The sequence below is a fragment of the Pituophis catenifer genome, unplaced genomic scaffold, assembly GCF_029215685.1.
Source record: "Pituophis catenifer annectens isolate HBS135680 unplaced genomic scaffold, rPitCat1.0.hap2 SCAF_7, whole genome shotgun sequence".
NCBI classification, from domain to species: domain Eukaryota; kingdom Metazoa; phylum Chordata; class Lepidosauria; order Squamata; family Colubridae; genus Pituophis; species Pituophis catenifer.
Window position 1 is genome coordinate 34,105,293 of NW_027256887.1, and position 20,849 is coordinate 34,126,141.

The following is a 20,849-nucleotide window of genomic DNA, read 5'->3' on the forward strand; positions in this document are numbered from 1 at the left end:
ACAGGGTGGAATCTGGACTTGAAACTTAAAACTGCAAGTATTATTAGCCCTGTGATTGAACTTAAGAATGGAGAAAAAGTGAAAGTTTGCTAAAATGGCGTCCGGCTTCAGCGGTAGGAAAAAAGCTGAAAGCGAAAGTGGATTTGCCTGAGTGTTTTAATACATTACAAAGTATCTAAAGCAACAGCGCTGGCTAGAAGAAAAGGGAAAAGCTCTTTTTAAAGTGATTTTGACCTGTTCCTTCTCCCTTAGAGACTTGATTAAAGCTGGGGAAATTTCTGAGAGGATTCTGTGGTGAAAAGGGAGGGAGGACTTCCTTCTTAGAAAGAATCAGACTGCGTGGCAGAATGGCTTCAAAGCAGACAAAGCCAGCCATCAAAGCTGCAGGGGGGGGTTCCCCCACCCACAAGTCACAAGAGCAGCTATTAAGTTTGCAGCCTCAGAGCCAAGCACAGGAGACTGGTTTTAAAGATTTGAAGGAATTTATTGCTGCGGCTCTGATGAATCAAAATGAAGTTTTAGACCAGAAATTTGAAAAATCTCAACAGGAAATTAAGGAGGTGGTTCAAGAAAAGTATGACAAGATGAAGCGTGACATACTGACAGTTGTGACTGGCTTGTCAGAAGTAGTTGTCCAGATTGATAAAAAAGTGGAAGAACTTAGTTCAGAAGTAGAATTTAAAATGAAGGAAGCTGATTATAAAATTTCTAATGTTGACAATAAGACGCAAAGGATTGAAAATGAAGTGACAATGATGCAATTTAGACTCATGGAGTTTGCTGTAAGACTGAGAGGAATAAAAGAAAATAACAGAGAAGATTTGAGAAGGGTTTGTGCTGATGCCCTGGCTGTGATGCTAAAGGTTAGCCCTGAGGAGATTTTGTGCAAAATGGACAAGGTCTACAGGGTGAATTCTTGGGTGGCAATTGCCTAGAGATGTGGTGATCTACTTTACAGATAGAAGAATAAGAAATGATATCCTGCAAAAGTCTTTTGTTTCTACTATTCAAGTGGATGGAAGGGAGATTGGGATTTACAAAGAGTTGCCGCCTAAGATGCTAAGAGATAGAAAGGACTTTGGATTTTTGGTGACTGAATTAAAGAAACAATAAATTCAATTCAGATGGGATGCTCCAGTTGGCATAATATTGAGGTATCAAGGAGAGAGATATCGATTAAATACTGTTGAAAAAGCGGAAGATTTTTACTTCAATGTTTTTAAAACTGGCACAACATCTCCACGTACATCCTCAGTGTTAGGTATAGAGGAGGGTAAGAAAGAGAAGCAATTTGAACAAGAGCTTGAAGAGCAGCGGAAACAGATGGAGGCAGAGGCAATGGAAACTCAAGGAGCAACAGGGGGTTTTTTGGATGAGCCTTTGCTGGATCTTCCTTTAGAGGCTTTAGGTGGAAATAAACTAAAAATGAAGAAGAAAGTTTAGTGCATATATGTAATATATAAAGCGGGTAGAGGGAGAGGAAGAAAGGAGTAATGTTACATTCAAAATGTGACATTCTGAAAATTTAATGGCCAATAAATACAAATTTCAGATGGTCCTTGACTTATGACCATAATGGAACATTTACTTTCCATAATGGAAATAAATGCCAGTTTTTGGCAAAAAAACCCATTGTAAAATGTGGTCATGTGACTGTGGAGGGGCTATTGGAACTTTGGAACTGTTCTTTTGGGGATCCATTGTAACTTCAGACAGTCAGTAAACAACTGGCCATAAGTCGAAGACTATAAACCATTTTGTCCCATGATAACATGCAATAGAAAATAATGCTATTTAAGTACTACCATAGAAGTAATACACATTGCTGAAATTAAATATAAACAACATTGAGAAAATAAGGGTTGAATCCTAATAAGAGCACAAGCTATATAAATCTACACATATATCTAAATTTGATAGATGTAGGACTGCAATCTTCTGCATTTTTATATCCCATAAATTTGGAATGACTTTTTAAAGTGAAGATTGATTTTAAAGAACACAATTAGGCAGAATAACTTGAGCAAAATTTTCCTCTAGAACAGGGGTGTCAACTCGTGAAGCATTCCTGACCTGCTCTTGAATTGTCATAGGCAGGGGGATGGAGAATTGAGCCTCGCAGCTGCATCAAGGAACTAGAACATCAATCAAAACAAAGCACATTCCAGCCGGCAAATGTCAAGGCCATCTCCACGGAGATCGACAGTGGCCAGAGGGAGTGACTTCTACAACCAGCTAAATTGCTTCATTGGGGAATGTGACTGATGACACACCTTGGGGGGAGGGGAAAATACGGTCAGAGCCAAGGCACGAATTACGTAAGGTCAGAGTTGGCTTCACTTGGTCCATGCCATCATGACGCTCCTAATAAATAACTGGATTTCTTTTGAAACTTGGCTTGAAGCTCATGATTTAATTAGGGCATTAGTCAGAAACCTGACAGCAAGCCAACTTTCACAAAACTAATCAAACCAATTGGGATTCCTGAACTCCGGACTGTCCATTCTCTCCCCGACACCTGGGATGCGTGGAGAGAAACTCAGGCTACCATGGCAGAGGGTGGGCTATCCAAAGATAGCCTACTCCAGGTGACCCAGAGCAGGGCAGAACTTGCCCCCACCCAGGGACCTCCAGGAACCAGCAGCCCAGTCGGAACCAAAATGCAGCCCTCTCTGTATATCAAAGCCAAGACAGCTGAGATGCTTGCCTCAGTGACTGAAATGAAAATTATTGATGGAAAAAAGTCCCTAAATGGCTGAGGTTGAACTCCCCCACCCTAGCACCCAGGGGTGGGGAAACCCCTGAGCGAGCTAGGAAGAATGGAATGGACGAGGGACTGGAAATAGGCCAGACTCCCAAAAACTCTGAAACCCTTGGGGAGATCCTTAGAACAGCTGAGGGAAAAATTTGACCAAACCACCCTCTGTGATGAGGGACCGTCATGTTGCCCCAAAGAGAGGGGGTTGCAACTGAAGTGAGGAGAAGCAGATGGGAATGCAGCCCCACTTCTCCACCCACCAGAAGGAGAATGAGCCCAAGACTCAAAAAAATTTTTTTTTAATTTTTAATATTTTTTTAGTATTTTATATATTCAAATGTTTAAATTTGTTTTAAATTGATTGGGGTTTTAATCTGTCTGGGCCAAAACTATTTAATTTGGTTTTATTTCTGCTTTTTAAATTTTGTATGTATGTATTTTATTGTTGGCTGTGCACCGCCCTGAGTCCTTCGGGAGTAGGGCAGTATATAAATCAAATAAAAGTTAAAAGTTAAAGTTAAAGTTAAACTTAAAGACTGCTGCCGGTGGCTCCTTCGTGCAACAGGCAAGCCACCCAAGGAGGGCACCCCCCCCATGAACTAGAGCCGAGGGAGACAACCAAACACACCAAGCACAGGTATACAGGGGCCAACATGATGAGGGAGGAGCAGTGCTGAATCACCCTGATTCAGGGTGAAATTTGATGGGGACTCAGATCAACTGGCTCTATTTCTTGACTTTGCTGGAGTCCACCTAGAGCTACGAACACCTTTATCCATTGCACAGATCCATTACCGGGGGGCTAGAGGAAGAAGCAAAGGTTGGCTCCGCAGGACTTCACTGACACTCCTCTGTGGGCGTCTGATCCCCGGTTTCGTAAAAGCCCCAGAACAGCCGAAAAACAGCTGTCTGAGGCTTGAAAACTCTCTCCCCGGGCAAAGGGGAGATAGAAGAGCCGGCAGGCGGAGGTAGAGCCCCCCAAGTGCTTTAGGAGAAATCCTGGGGCGTGAAGGGCGAGGGCTCCCTAGAAGCCTGCCAATCTGCTCCGGACCTGGGAAGACTCCGCTAATTAGAGGGCTAGAAGCCGCGACCATTTCTACTAACAACAAATGAAGGACTTTTAACATCTTTATTTTTTTTTTTTTTAAATTTGATTTTATTATAACATATAGTGATACAATCGGTACATTTTCGGTTCATTGGTGCAGTTATATACATATATACATAAAAGGGACTTTTAACATCTTTAATTGCTGCAAGCAGAACAAGCCAGGAGAAGTCAGACTGCAAGTATTCACACTTAACTCCAAAGTTTATAGCCTCCTTCGGAAGTAACAAATTAGCAATTTAAAATGGCGATTGAAACTTGAAAGGGAGGAGCGGAGAAAGGGAAAGTTACAGAAAGTTTTGTTTCCCTGGCAGCCTCTTGCCTGGAAAGATCTGCTGTGCTGAGAGAAGGAGGATTTTAAACGTTAATTTACGATTGGGAAAATTCTTGGACTTTGATGAACTTTTCTTTTTGGCTTCTGAATAAAATACAATGATCAATTTAAACTGAAAATGGCCTCAAAATCTGTAAAGACTGTTCCTATTAAAGGAACTGGGAGTGCTGGAAGCTCCCCAGCTCATACCCCTAGATTGCAAGCCTCTGCCTCTCTAACAGACCCACAAACTTTAACGTTTGAAATGATACAAGAAGCCCTACAAGCTACACAAAATAAAATTGCTACTGTGATTAATGAAAAAATTAATGAAACCAATGAAAAAATTAATGAAACTAATCAAAAAATACAGGCTGTTTCAGATGAGATTTTAATTTGGAACCAGCAGATTAGAGATGATATTTTATTGGCATTTAAATGTTTGGCAGGTGACATTGAAATGGTGGATGATAAAATTGAAGAAATTAAGCAATCTACAGAAATTTTGGACAAAAAATTAGGAGAGACTCACAGTAAACTTGAGAGAGCTGAAGATGATGTAACGATGTTACAATATCGGGATATGGAATTTGCTTTAAGATTTAGAGGGGTGAAGGAGAATAAACAAGAGAACTTGAAAGAAATTATGTCAGAGGCATTGGCACAGTTGCTGGGGGAGACAAAAACTGAGCTGGGCTGGCAGATTGACAAGGCATATCGTGTCAATTCTTGGGTGGCCAGACAGAAACGCTTACCAAGAGACATTGTAATATATTTTACTACAAGGAGAGTACGCAATGAAATTTTACAGGCTACTTTTAAAAACAAGCTTCAGGTTGAAGGCCAGGAGGTGATGACAATGAAAGAAATCCCCTCCAAGATGTTGAGAGCGAGAAGGGAGTATGCTTTTCTGGTGGATGAGCTGAAAAAATGTCAATTACAGTACAGATGGGAGGTCCCAGCCGGTTTAGTGGTGACGTATTCTGGAGAGAGATATCGGCTTAATACAATATGGAAAGCAAGAGATTTTTATATCAACATATTAAAGGCTGGGACACCCAAATCACCAGAAGGTAAAAGAAAGAAGGAAGTATTGGAAGGAGAGAGAGAGAAGAGTTACTGACAGTGGTTCAAGGGGGAGTTTTGACTGGTCAAGAAGAATCACTACAAATCCAGATGGCTGTTCAAGATGTGGAATTAATTGATATTTTTGCAGAACCGAAGGATCAAAGACAGACCAGAGCAGCAACAGCTAAGCGTAAGGAAAAATTAAGACAGCAATAACAACAACAACAACAACAACAACAACTGCAGAAAGCAACCCAAGAAACTACCAAAACAGAAGCTGTGGGAGGAGCAAGACCTAAAGGTCAAATGAGACAAGACCATCAAAAATTGCTCCAGACGCTTCAGAGGCCCAGAGATGGGAACTAGATTTTTGACTTGGAATGTCAACGGTTTGAATTCTCCACAGAAGAGAAGGAAAATATTTCACTATCTTAAACAATTTAAGAATGATGTAATTTGTTTACAAGAAACTCATATTAGGATACAAGATCAAAAATATCTGACAAATGCAAGATTAGGTATACATTATGTTGCAGCAGCATCAGAGAAGAAAAATGGTATAGTTATATATGTGAAAAGAGACTTAATTGCAAAATTAGTAGAAGCAGATGATCAAGGAAGATTTTTAGCGATTGAACTTTTAATAAAAGGAGAAAAAACACTTGTAATTGGAGTATATGCCCGAACCAACAACAAGAAAAATTCTATAACTTACTTCACTCAAAGTTGACACAATGGAGATATAAAACTTGTATCCTATTGGGGGATTGGAATGGAGTTTTGGACGTAAAAAAAGATAAGAAGGGACCTAAACAAAATGTTTTAACAAGAGCAAAATTGCCCAAACCGTTCTGGGAGATGATGGACGACTGGGAGTTGAGGGATATTTGGTGTGATAGAAACCCAGAAGAAAAAGACTTTACTTTTTTCTCGGATAGACATCAATCTTTTTCAAGGATTGATTTTATATTAATTACTAATGATTTATTATCTAGGGTGAAGAACACGAAGATTTGTTCAAGAATATTGACAGACCATAGTCCAGTCTGGATGGAATTGGAGTATGGGAAAGGGCCTAGGAGGTCCTGGAGGTTAAATGATAATTTGTTTAGATACGAAGAAAATGTAAAAGAATGTAAAAAATTTATGAAAGAGTTTTTTGCCATGAATATGCAAAAGGGTACATCTATGGAAATGGTATGGGACGCAAGTAAAGCCTACATGCGAGGAATTTTGATATATTTGAATAATAAATATAGAAAGAAACAGGGGGCAAAAAGAAAAGAATTAGAAGAGGAGATTAATAAACAGGAACGGGCTTTAATAGCCAATCCAACAGATAAGAAAATTAAAGAGGCAATTAATTTACTGAAAGGTCAGTTTAATATGTTAATAGCAGATCAAGTGGCAACCAACTTACAATATGCAAAACATAATACTTTTTGTAATGCCAATAAACCAGGTAGGTGGTTGGCATATTTGTTAAGGAAAAAGTAGAAAGCAAGGACAATAGAGAAAATAAAATACAAGGGTAAGGAGGTTTATGAGCAAGAATTGATTAAAAAAGCCTTTCTAGAGTTTTATTCAAGGCTGTATACTGGTGATAAAATTCAAGATATAGATATAGATAGATATCTGCAGAAAGAGAATATCTGTATAACTTCAAAAGAGCAGAGGGATAGCTTAAATCAATTATGTTTGCAATTAAGCAGTTGAAAGTGGGTAAAGCTCCTGGAATGGACGGTTTGACAGCTATTTATTATAAAAGTTTACAGGAGGAAATGGTGGAACCACTGAAGGAATTATTCAATAATATACAACAGGGAGGAGAGGTACCTCCAACTTGGAAGACAGCATTTATATCGCTGATCCCAAAAGATGGCCAAGACTATACAGATCCTAAAAACTATAGGCCGATTTCACTTTTAAATACAGACTATAAGATTTTTGCTAAAATTTTAGCAAACAGATTTAATGACAGTTATGCAGCAAATGATTCATCATGATCAAACTGGTTTTATAAATGGAAGACAAATGAAAAGTAATGTAAGGCAAATTGTTAACTTATTAGAGTATTTGGGAAGGAACAACCAGGTCCCCGCAGTGCTAGTTTTTCTGGATGCTGAAAAAGCCTTTGACAGATTGAATTGGCAATTCTTATTAAAACTAATAGAAAGGATGCAATTTGGAGAACATTTTATACAATCTATTAAGGCAATATATCAAAAACAAACAGCGCAAATAATAATCAATGGTGGTTTAACAGATAATTTTAATATACAAAAAGGAACAAGGCAAGGCTGTCCCTTGTCTCCGTTATTGTTTATTTTGACGCTGGAAATTTTATTAAATAAAATACGTGGGAATGATATAATAAAGGGAATCAGAATTAGACGGCATGAATATAAGCTACGAGCATTTGCGGATGACCTGGTGGTTACCTTAGCCCAACTGGTTCAATTGATTACAGCCTTGATGGATATAATCTGCTCATATGGACAAGTATCTGGTTTTAAAATAAATACAGCTAAAACAAAGATAATAGCTAAAAACATGGACAGAAGCCAGAAAGAAGAGATAGAAAGGTTAACAGGATTTGAAATAGTTAAGAAGGTTAAATATTTAGGGGTTTATATTATGACTGCAAATATGAAATTATATCAACATAATTATGAACCGTTATGGCAAAAAATACAGAAAGAGATGGAAAATTGGAAGAAATTGCAACTGTCTTTGCTGGGTAGGATAGCCGCTGTAAAAATCAATATCTTACCAAGATTCTTATTTCTTTTTCAAATGATACCTATACTTAAAAAAGATGAAAATTTGAAGGAATGGCAGAAGGGTATAAACAAGTTTGTGTGGGCTGGGAAGAAACCACGAGTTAATCAAAAGATAATGCAAGACACCCGAGAAAGAGGTGGTCTTAAAATGCCCAATTTAAGATTGTATTATGAAGCTGCTACCCTCTCAGCAATTACAGATTGGATAAATTTAACGGAGGAAGAGATACTGAATATTGAAGGATACGGTCTGGTCTACGGCCGTATTACAATTAAAATCTATGGAGCAATTAAGAGAAGAAGACTTGGTTTCAGTATGGTCAGTTGCAGGCCAGATGGAGAGAGGATAAAAAAACTGGTATTTTGCAGCAGGATGAGAATTTGATAAAGCAAATAAGAGATAAAGGTCAAATGCATATTAAAAGGTTGTATAATGTATTAGTGGAAATAGATTCGGAAACAGAGCTAGTCAAGGATTGTATGATAAAATGGGCACAAAACATAGGTGAACCAATAATGTTGGATACTTGGGAAAAGATATGGGTTAGAAATGTAAGATTCACACAAGCTCAAAACTTAAGAGAGAACTTTTACAAAATTTTTATAGATGGCATTTAGACCCCAAAAAACTAGCCTGCATGTATCCAAATTTACAACCCAAGTGTTGGCGATGTGAGTGTGAAGATGCGACATATTTTCATATATGGTGGACATGTAAAAAAATTAAGGCTTTTTGGATTAAAATATGGTGGATTATTCAAAATATTTTAAGGAAAAAAAATTAAATTTACACCACAGTTTTTTTTGTTGGGAATAGTCACGGATTGTACTGTAATAGAGACTAAGTTGGTTTTGAATTTAATAACAGCTGCCAGGTTACTGGTGGCACAGTACTGGAAGAATGAAGATCCACCTACCATTGAGGAGTGGACATTAAAAGTTGTGCATCTGGCTGAGATGGCAAAAATTTCATCATATCTTAAAGATCATTCAAATGAAAGATTGGAGAAGATGGATTGACTATATGCAAAAAAAGTATCCGAACAAGAAGATTCATATAGCTTATGAATGAAATATTTTTAAGTAGTTTATGTTTATAGTTTTTTTGAGCTATAAGGAGTTAAAGACTTAGGGAGAATATGAATGCAATAATTTGTTAGCATATTTTAGCTTTATGTTTGTGAATGCTATACCCTGTGCCTGTTCTGGGAAGTCTAGGGAGGGGGGTAGGGGGGAAGGGGGGAGGGGGAAAGGGTGGGGGAAAAATGTTTGTATTTCTTATAAAACTTTTCAATAAAAAAAAGTTAAAGTTAAAGACTGCTGCCGGTGGCTCCTCTGCGCAACAGGCAAGCCACCCAAGGAGGGCACCCCGCCCCCATGAACTAGAGCCGAGGGAGACCACCAAACACACCAAGCACAGGTATACAGGGGCCAACATGATGAGGGAGGAGCAGTGCTGAATCACCCTGATTCAGGGTGAAATTTGATGGGGACTCAGATCAACTGGCTCTATTTCTTGACTTTGCTGAAGTCCACCTAGAGCTATGAACACCTTTATCCATTGCACAGATCCATTACTGAGAGGCTAGAGGAAGAAGCAAAGGAATGGCTAGCAGCCCTCCATAAGAGGAGAGTCCCCCAGCTGCAAGACATCAATGACTTCCTACAAGAGCTATAGCCAGATTTGAGGAGGCAAATACAAGCAAGGGGGTTCATCGAGCCAGCCAAGCCATGGGTCACAACCCCAGTCCTATTTAAAGAAAAAAAAACATGGAACTATGAGATTATGTGTGGATTTTAGGGATATAAATTGTGTGTGTGTACACAACCTATACCCCGCCTTCTAAGGAAGGACATGCTGTCTCACCTAGCCAAGGAAAAAGTCTTTACCAAATTAGACCTCAGAGAAGCATACTACCGAGTCTGCATCAGGGAGGGAGACAAATGGAAAACAGTATTCAACTGCCCCCTAGGGGGCTTCCAATTCAAAGTAATGCCCTTCGGACTGCAGTGGCCCCCAGCGGTGTTCATGCAGTTAATAAATGAGGTGCTACATGACCACCTCTATAAGGGGTCCTTGTCTACTTGGTTGACATTCTCATCTACACTGAGATCATGAAGGACCACATACCTCTAGTCCGGCTGGTACTGGAAAAACTTCTAGCGGCAAACCTGTATGTCAAGCTCTCAAAATGCAAATTTCACCGTACCCTAATCCTAGACTACCTGGGCTACCAAGTGTCAAATGAGGGCATAGAGATAGACTCAGTCAAAGTATAATCCATCCTAGGCTGGCAGCCCCTTCGCACCCACAGACAGCTACAAAACTTCCTAGGATTCACAAACTTTTACAGGCAATTCATCCCCTCCTTCACGAAGATTGCCAGACCCATGACAGACCCCCTAAAGATGGGGGCCCAGGGATGAAGCCCCGCCCAGGACAACCCCTACAGTGGGACCTAACCTGCCAAAAGGCATTTGAAACACTAAAAGAACTTTTTGCAAAGGAATCAGTGCTGAAACATCCTGACCCCAAACAACCCTTCATCATCCAAGCAGACGTCAGTGATGTGGCAGTGGAAGCAGTGCTACTCCAAAGAAATAGCCAAGGAAAATTACAGCACTGCGCTTACACCTCCCATAAATTCACGGAGACAGAAAGGTGATGGGCCGCATGGGAAAAAGAGGCTTTTGCAATAAGATGGGCACTGCTAACCTGCTGGAAGAGGGGGAGAAACTGTTTGAAATCTGAACTGACCAGAAAAATCTGGAGGCCCTTATTGTCCAAACAAGTCTGCTGGACTCAATACTTCAACCAATTCAACTTTGTGCTAAAACATATCTCAGGGGGGGAGGAATTTCTTAGCTGACACCTGCATGCCCCAGTACAAATGTGAACAGGAGGAGGTAGTAGATGCCATTATCCCCCCTACCCAAACAGCAGCCCAAGTGACTACTAGACAACAATGCTGTGATTGACTAGACTGACCTGCAAGCGATCTAACCACAAAATTCAAAACTGAACTGCAAGCAGATCCCTGGTTCTGTGACAACCAACATATCTTGACAAAAAGGGAAGATCTAGCATGGAAGCAGTGGTGGGTTGCTACCGGTTCTCCCCGGTTTGGACAAGCCGGTAGCGGCGATGGTGAGGTGAGAATGAACCTGTTTGCTCCAACTGTCAGTTGGGCCCTCCTGCCCACCCTTTGCTATACCTACCTATATTTGTTCATTTTTAGCCCAGCTGATAGGCACGGCAGAGCGGATTGCCACGCCTCAGCTGTTCTGAAATGGAATGCGCTTGCACGGAGCGCAAGTTCGGCATGCATGCGAGCAAAGCAAATTGTGTGCGCAAAGCGAACCAGTGGTAACACAGGTTGAAACCCACCACTGCGTGGAAGGGGATGAAACTCTATGTCCCAGAGTCCCTACGCACCTTAATCCTCCCAGAATCCCTATGCGCCTTAATCCTCCAGAGGAGCCATGAGGTCAAATTGGTGGTTTCTAAAGACTTTACACTTAGCACGGAGGCAATTTTGGTGGCCCAGCATGAAGAAAGACGTGGACTGTTATATAAAAAGTTGCACTGTCTGTGCCACTATGAAAAAGTGATGAGGAAAACCCTCTGGACTGCTGCAACTGGTGGCAGAGCCAACGAGGCCATGGGAGGAAATCACAATGGACTTTATAGTGGAGTTGCCAAAAAGCGAGGGGATTGTGATTGACTTATTCTCCAAGCAGGCACACTTCATATCCTGCAGTGGACTCAGCTCACCAGCTACCCAAACTCTTCCTGTAGCACATCTACTGTCTGCATGGAGTTCCACAAAGAATCATCTCAAACAGAGAGGTCCAGTTCATGGCTAAGTTCTGGAGGGAGGGAGTTCCTGCAGACCATTGAGTCATCCCAGGGCCTTAGCTCAGCTTTTCATCTGGCCACCAATTGGGGGGGGGGGCAGAACGTTTGAATGTCATGGTAGAGCAGTACCTGAGGTGTTACATGAACTATCAGCAGTCCAATTGGGTGGACCTCCTGCCTTTCTGAGGTCACATACAATAATGCTGTTCACAGTAGCATAGAACTAACTGTTCTGCCCCAGCTACGGGTCCCAAGAAGTGTAGCACACACACACAGCTCCAAAAACTCCATTTAATACAAATAGACCCCTTTCAAAATGCAGGCTTTAACCACCAATGTCCTTATCAGCCTGCTATGAATTACAGAGATTAAACAAAGTCTGACAAGGGTTGGCAATCAGCCCAGAAACCAAGTTGTAACAAAAACCTCACTCTCAAATTGCTCTGCGTAGGACCAAATGTTGTTTCCAGCAACATTTGCTATCTGTGTGCGAACTTAAATAGGCTAAGGGAGTGGCCAATTAACCCCAAGCCTTACTCTCGAGGAGACCTCCTCCTGAGTAGCCACTCCTGCCTTTTGGCAGCCCTGCGTGCTCGAGCATTGAGAAGAGGCTCCTCCACTTCACTCTCTTCATTTGAAGAAGCCTCTGGAGGTTCTGAAGGCCCTGGCTGAATCTCTGCCTCTGGCACCACATCCTCTTCAGCCTCCTTGCTGTCCGACTCGAGCGCCGGCTGCACAGGCTGCTGGCGCGACACCACACCAGCCTCGTCATCGGGATCAGCCACAATCTGCGCAGGCCACTGGCGGGCCACAACACTAACTCTGTTCAAAGTAGTGAGCAGCATCGACTTCATCCCAATGCCAGAATATCCAAGGAATCCCCCCTCCTCAGTCAGCTTGACAGGACTGGCTGTCAATGCTAAAAGCAGCATGGGAAAATGTCAAGAAAGCGCTAGCTAAAGTGGCACAGACCTTTAAGCAACAGGCAGACAACCACCGAGCCCCAAAACGGCCATTCCAGCTGAGGGAAAAGGTCTACCTCTCCACAAAATACTTGAGATTAAAACTCCCCAGCAAGAAGCTGGGGCCCAAGTTCATGCGGCCATTCTCCATAGTGAAGATTATCAACCCGGTCATAGTGCAATTAAAATTGCCCCAACTACTGGGGAAGATACACCTAGTATTCCATAGCAGCCTTTTAAAATCTGTGGTCGACTCGAGGAGGCACAGGAGACAGCTTTAATATCTAATCAAGTGGAAGGGCTGCCCCCTATCAGAGGCATCTTGGGTAAAGAGCAGAAACATCCAAGCTGACCACCTCATAGCTAAATTCCATGAAGACAACCCAACAAAGCATGGGGGGAGTGTCGCACCCTTGAAATCCTTACCTGTACTCAAACTGTTTTTGCTTTGCACAGGTCGCCTTCAGGAAGTGAGGGAAGCTGAATGTCAATTCGTGAAGCATTCCTGACCTGCTCTTGAGTTGCCATAGGCAGGGCCTCACAGCTGCATTGAGGAACTTGCACTTCAGTCAAAACCAAGTACATTCCAACTGGCAAACATCAAGGCCATCTCCACAGAGATCCACAGTGGCCAGAGGGAGTGACTTCTACAACCAGCGAAATTGCTTCATTGGGGAATGTGACTGATGACACATCTTGGGAGGAGGGGGAAACAGGGTCAGAGCCAAGTCGCAAATTAAGTAAGCTCAGAGTTGACCTCATTAAGTCCGTGCCGACATGGCGCTTCTAATAAATAACTGGATTTCTTTTGAAGCTTGGCTTGAAGCTCATGATTTAATTAGGGCATCAGTCAGAACCCTGATTTCATTGAGGGCAGCATCAGGGTTATGTTTGACCTTGGGGGGCTGGGGTGGGCATGGCCAGGGTGGGAGTTGCCACCTTGACATCACTCGTGTTGGAGGCACCTGTGATGGCTTGAGTGCTCTGCCAGTGAAAACAGCCTCCTGCAACCGTCTGCCAGCAAAAATGGAGCTCGGGAGGGCAGCGCAGCCCTCCCGAGCTCCATTTTCACTGGCAGAGGCACCGCAAGCCAATCCTTCGCTGCTTCCAGGGCAGTCCCGTGAGCCAGATCTAAGCACCCCATGGGTCGGATACGGCCCACGGGCCTTGAGTTGGACACCCTTGCTCTAGAATAACTAACATTATTATCCTATTCCTAAAGCATTCTATACTTCACATACGCATACAGAGTTAACATAAATTACAAGAAATAATGCTTTAAGACTGTCAAGTTGTGCTGCATATTAAAGTCTCATAGACCTAACACAAAGCTTTGTAAGGAATGAACCTGGTAGATATCTAAATTTCATGATATATTATTTCTTCTGGACAACTTCCTTTAAGAAAATTCTGATATTCTATGGATCTGTTTACATACTAAACAGTCATAACCAGAAGCCTATTGGAAATGATATATGATAAATATTCCATTTAACTTTAAGCTTGGCTGAACTGCCTACATTTTCTCTTAATGTAACATCTATAAATGTTCATTGTGAACATTTGGTACCAAATTCATTAACAATAAAAGCACACTGTTTCAGTGGTGAAAACCTGAGATAATTGCATAGAAATGAAGGGTTGTACATACTGTAATATGGAACAATGAATATTATATATAAAAAAAATATAAAGACTTACATTGACATTCCTTGCAGCACTTGCCATCAACATATCCAGGTGCAGAATTAGGAAGACAATCAAAAATCGGGCAGATCAATCTTTCACATTGGATAGTACCATTCTAAAAAACAAAAGCTTATTTTAAAAATCATTGCTAGAACCTAGTCTATTAATTTTCCAAATAAATAAAACTGGGCAGTTGAAGACACTTCTTTAAAACATATTATGTCTTATATACAACAGTAACTATGAAGGAGAAACACATTCTAAGGTGACTTAGATTTCTGATAAACCATTTCAATTATTCCTAAAGATGTTCCAAATCCTGTTATTTTCAATCAAGATGCTGCATTGTACTATAACTTGGAAGATTATTGACTATTATATTTCAGAATGATTTTTCATAAATCAAAGTCTTTCAAATTATGGTGTAACTTCCACAAATCAACTATTACCTCTATCTTATTTACTTCTGCATCTCTGTCTTTGCATTTCACTAGTCTGTTTGTAAATTGCTAAGGAATAAGTGTGCAGCTATAATTTATTTATTTATTTTATTTTATTTTATTTTATTTTATTTTATTTTATTTTATTTTATTTATTTAATTTATATACCGCCTTTCTCCCGAAGGACTCAGGGCGGTGAACAGTCATAATAAAAACAATGTACAAAAATAGAATTTAAGAGCAGATTAAAATAATTAAATCATGGGCCGAATTTAAAACTCTCATTTTAAAACCAATTTTAAAACCCCATTAAGACCAAATTAAATCATTTATCCCATCAGAGCGGCTTGCTAGAATAACAGGTTCTTCACTGCACAACGGAAGGCACGGAGGTCAGGGATCCTTCGTATGTCCGGGGGTAATTCATTCCAGAGGGCAGGGGCCCCCACAGAGAAGGCTCTCCCCCTGGGAGTCGCCAGTCTACATTGTTTGGCTGACGGCACCCTGAGGAAGCCCTCTCTGTGTGAGCATACCGGTCGGTGGGAGGCAATCGGTGGCAGAATGCAGTCGTGTAGATAGCCAGGTCCTAAGCCATGGAGCACTTTAAAGATGGTCACCAACACCTTGAAGCGCACCCGGAAGACCACCAGGAGCCAGTGCAGCTCGCGCAAGAGGGGTGTTACATGGGAGCGATGGGTCGTCCCCATTATTACTCACGCGGCCGCATTCTGGACCAGTTGGAGCCTCCGGGTGCTCCTCAAGGGGAGCCCCATGTAGAGAGTGTTACAATAGTCCAGACGGGAGGTGACGAGGGCGTGAGTGACTGTGCGCAAGGCATCCTGATCCAGAAGGGGCGCAACTGGGAAATCAGGCGAACCTGATAAAAAGCCCCCCTGGCCACGGCCATCATATGATCATCCAAAGACAGCTGTGAGTCCAGGAGGACGCCCAAGTTGAGAGCCCTCTCTGAGGGGGGTAAGATCTCATCCCCAATAGTCAGCAATGGTGTAAACTGGCTATATCGGGATGCCGGGAACCACAGCCATTCAGTCTTGGAGGGGTTGAGTCTGAGTCTGTTCCTCCCCATCCAGATCCGCACGGCCTCCAGGCAACGGGACATCATGTCAAGGGCATCATTGGGGTGGCCTGGGGTTGAAATGTACAACTGCGTGTCATCGGCATACAGTTGACACTTCACCCCAAAGCCACGGATGATCTCGCCCAGCGGCTTCACATAAATATTGAACAGGAGGGACAAGAGAACCAATCCCTGCGGCACCCCACAAGTGAGGAACCTCAAGGTCGACCTCTGCCCTCCCGTCACAGACTGCATATGGTCAGAGAGGAAGGAGGAGAACCACCATAAAACGGTGCCCCCCACTCCCAACCCCTCTAGCCGATGCAGCATGATACCATGATCGATGGTATCAAAAGCCGCTGAGAGGTCTAGGAGGACCAGAACAGAGGAGCAACCCCTGTCCCGAGCCCTCCAGAGATCATCAACCAATGCGATCAATGCCGTTTCCATGCTGTAACCCGCCCTGAAGCCCGACTGGCACGAATCTAGATAGACAGCTTCATCCAGGAATCGAGGAAGTTGCCTCGCCACCACACTCTCAACAACCTTCACCGTGAAGCGAAGGTTGGAGACAGGACGATAATTAGCTAAAACAGCTGGGTCCAGGGAAGGCTTCTTGAGGAGGGGCCTCACCACCGCCTCTTTCAGGGTGGCTGGGAAGATACCCTCACCCAGCGAAGCATTGTTAATCTCCTGAAACCAGCCTCGTGTAACCTCCCGGGAGGCCAGTACCAACCAGGAGGGACACGGGTCCAGTAAACATGTGGTAGCGTTAAGCCTCCCCAAAATCCTGTCCATGTCCTCAGGAGTCACAGGGTCAAACTCCTCCCAGATAACAGTCTCAAGACTTGCCTCCATCATCCCGTCCGAAACTATCCAATCAGAGTCCAGGCCGTGCCAAATCTGAGCGATTTTATCATGCAGATACTGCCCAAAATCCTCAGCTCTACCCTGCAAGGGTTCCTCCCTTGCTCCCACCTGGAGTAGGGAGTGGGTCACCCTGAACAGGGCGGCTGGGAGGTTCTCTACAGATGCAATAAGAGTGGAAAAATAGTTAGATTTCGCCACTCTTATTGCCACTAGGTAGGTCTTGATATAAGACCTCACCAGTGTCCGGTCTGATTCAGCATGGCTGGTCCTCCAATCGCTCTCTAGGCATCTTTTCCGGAGCTTCATCTCTCTCAGCTCCTCGGAGAACCAAGGAGCCAAATGAGAATGGCACCGGGTCAGAGGCCGCAAAGGCGCGATGTGGTCCAAGGCTCCGGTGGCCGCCCTATCCCAGGCGGCCACCAGCTCCTCAGCCGAGCCATGAGTCAGAGCCTCTGGGAATGGCCCAAGCTCCGTCAGGAACCTCTCAGGGTCCATCAGGCGCCTGGGACGGAACCACCTGGTCAGTTCCGTCTCCCTGCGGCGAGGGAGAGCAGTACAAAAGTCCAGCTGAAGGAGCGAATGATCTGTCCATGACAACGGCTTGATGACTAAATCCCCTACTGTGAGATCATTCAGCCACTGACCAGAGACAAAAATCAAGTCTAGGGTGTGTCCCCCTATGTTGGTAGGGTCATGAACTAACTGGGTCAGGTCCATGGCCATCATGGAAGCCATGAACTCCCGAGCTGCTTCCGACGTTTCACCGACGGATGGCAGGTTGAAATCCCCCATGACCATAAGCCTGGGGGTATCCACCGCCACCCCGGCTATTACATCGAGCAGCTCGGGCAGGGCAGCTGCCACGCGGCAGGGAGCCAGGTACATGGTCAGCAAACCCATCTGCACCCCATGACCCCACTTCACAAAGAGGGACTCTTAGCCAGCTATCTGAGGAACAGTGGCCTCCCTTGAACTAAGACTTTCTTTAATAATCACCGCTACCCCTCCGCCCCTCCCCTGGGCCCTCAGCTGATGAAATGCGTGGAAGCCTGGTGGGCACATCTCCACGAGGGGTACCCCCCCCTCGTGGCCCAGCCAGGTCTCCGTGATCCCAGCCAGGTCTGCACCCCCCTCTTAAACTAAATCATGAATGAGGGGGGCTTTATTAGTCGCAGACCTGGCATTGCACAACAACCCAAGACCCGGGCCCTGAGACTCTGCACAACCTGGAATACAAGAAGCACCTTGGGGGCCGGAGCACGCCACCGCTCACAGCCAGTGAGTGCGTACTCCCCGTACATGATACGGCCCCCTGCGCCCTCCATATCTGCCCCTCCCACTCACTGTTTTGATGGAATGGCCCTTCATCTCGTCCCCCGGCTCCCTATCTAACCCCCCTCCCTCTCTCCTCCCGCCATGACCCTCAGACTCACTCTGCCACTCTGTGGTTCTACAGACCCCCCCAGGTCCTTCCCACCCCTTCCTAAAACCCCGTAAAAACTTTGTATAAGTATTAATCAAAAATCCCCTCACTCTCCTTTTTGCTGCATGCTACCTCTCGAGGTTCCAAATCCCATCATCAAGGTAGGCCCTTGATAGAGTGGAGGGCCAAGCTTGCGAGAGGGGGGAGTCTCGCAGCCCAAGGAGTTCTGCAGTCGAATACATTTGTTACTGGGAGTAGTTATGGCTTATAACCAGGGGGGTCAACCATGATGATTTAAGAGTCCAATGGAAAAGTATATAAGTCTTAGGTAGTATACATTGGAAAACGCCACTGCCTTCATGGTAGTGGGAGGAGTCCAAGAATAGTCCAGAAACGATGGAAATAATAGCCGAGGCTGACTCCCTCAATACTCATACCTAAGGTAAACTTCTCCTTTCGGTTAGGGAGGACAGATAGAGCAATGCCAATCCATAGGCCCAGAAGTATAAGTCGGTTTACAGAGTTAGTGCAGTGGGCGTATCAGGAGATGATCCAATGGAGAGTAGATGGAGAATGATGGTGGGATCCAGCTGAGACTGAAAATGGCCTGGATAGCGTGGGACCATCATACGGGCTGAACCCGGCAGAAAAGCGGGGGGAGCAATACAAAGCATTTAGGGGGGAAACACCCCCATAGTCCTCTTCCGGTCCTCCACATTGCCCCCTAGGTCTTTCCCGGTCACAACGCTCACCCAGTTCAGCCTCCATCAGTTCACTGTGGGGCCTCTGGGCGTTAGTGGGCTGGTCACAAATGGCCACACACCTCACAGCCGCCCAGGTCAGTCCAAGATGATCAGGCCGGAATTAGTTCCTGCCATCTCCCTTGCAGCCTTCAGCCTCCTCCCTGGCTGGCGCCACAACAGCTGCCAGCCTTTCCGCCATCCTCCTCGTCTTTCCCAAGCCCCACCAATACCTCCTGGGCACCCAGGACTCCGATGAGGCTCCAACGAGGGCTCCGACGAGAGCGCTGCGCTGCCGCCATCGCCTCCACCACTGCTCAGGCAACTGCCAGCTGATCACAAAGGCCACCGCCGCAGCCATCCGGGCCAACAAGGCCCCCAAATGCCTCCTCTGCAACACCCGACTCCCTCTGGCCAGGAAGCACTCCGGAGAGCTAAAAAGCTCTCAAAAGGTTGGCAATAGCCTCCACTAGCCAGGTAGGGGCCATAGTTGTTTCGTCTGGCCCCCAAAGACCCCCTGTAGTCCAAATAACACCCCCTCGATGGTAGCGGACTCAGCAGGGAGCCGCCATCTTGAGCATGCGCTCAAGTTCTTATAAAGCATTTTTTAGATAAGAAGTCAACTAATAATTTGAAAGGATAAAGCACCAGCTCTAAAATGTAAATCTCTTGGAGAAAAGCAAGTAGAACAGAATGTAGACAAGAGTAGCCAGCCTCACCAATGGAATGTTTTAGTAACATCATTGTGTAAATTTATTTGAAATACCCTGTTCTTAAATGATTAATAATTGCATAGTTCTGATAAAATCAAATATAATGAGCAAACTTCCTAATCTACTGAAGTGGGTATGTTCTACATGAACAATTAACATTCTTAACAACATTAAGACTGTTTCAGTAACACAAAGTAGAAAATCCCAATAATGGACGAATATCTCATGAAGTATTACATTGTGGTTAACATGTTTTAAACCAAAGATACATAAATGAAGCTACATTTCCTACAGAATAAAATACAATATAATTAATCCTAAAGTCACCTGCTATTTTCAATGTACTCCTTATATCAATTCTACTGAAATAAACCAAATTTGTTACACTTACCTCTTTGCTTTATTAACCTTTCATTCAACTTTCTTTGTTCTATAAGATTTAGTCATATTTTGATATATTCTGACCACAGATTGTATTATTCATTGTAACAGAGAAGATCAGGCTATTTCCTCAAGCATTTGGTTTAGAATGAGTTCCGTTCTGGTAATATTTAACAAATTTGAGTCCCTGTGGGCATTTTAATAGTTATACCTTGTACCTAGTATTGTTACTTTGTCTTATTTTTGTTATTGGTTCTTTCAGTGTTACCCAAGTCATGTTGTGAATTGGGAACACATAGAAAGGCTACAAATAAACAAACATCAGCCACAGGGCGAACAGGCTGGAAAGGCAATACTTTTGCTTATCCTGATATTTCCCAACATTAAAATGTTATTGACAATTACAGCTCTATTTCATCAAAAGAATTTTAAAAGAGAAAGTACAACTTACATTATAATGTAAATAAAATATGTAAAAAGTTATACAGATTTATTTTGTTGTAGAAAACAAGACAGTATGCATATGATTTTATAACACTGGTTGGCCTAATTATGGAATCTGCAATTTTTTTATGGCCAGTCTGATTTCTTTTGCTTTTAAGTGATTTGGTTTGATAATTATTTTTTATCAAAATACATAAATATTTTTAATACATAATTAGG

The 20,849-nt window shown here is 43.3% G+C and overlaps 1 protein-coding gene across 1 annotated transcript in view; it reads right to left on the reverse strand.

Annotated features, from left to right (window-relative positions):
* NELL2 (neural EGFL like 2) overlaps positions 1 to 20,849 on the reverse strand; it is a 419,520-nt gene that overhangs the window by 226,973 nt on the left and 171,698 nt on the right. Inside the window, exon 9 of the mRNA XM_070947964.1 lies at positions 14,553 to 14,655. Coding sequence (XP_070804065.1) covers positions 14,553 to 14,655 — 103 coding nt within the window. The remainder of the gene's footprint in view (positions 1 to 14,552; positions 14,656 to 20,849) is intronic.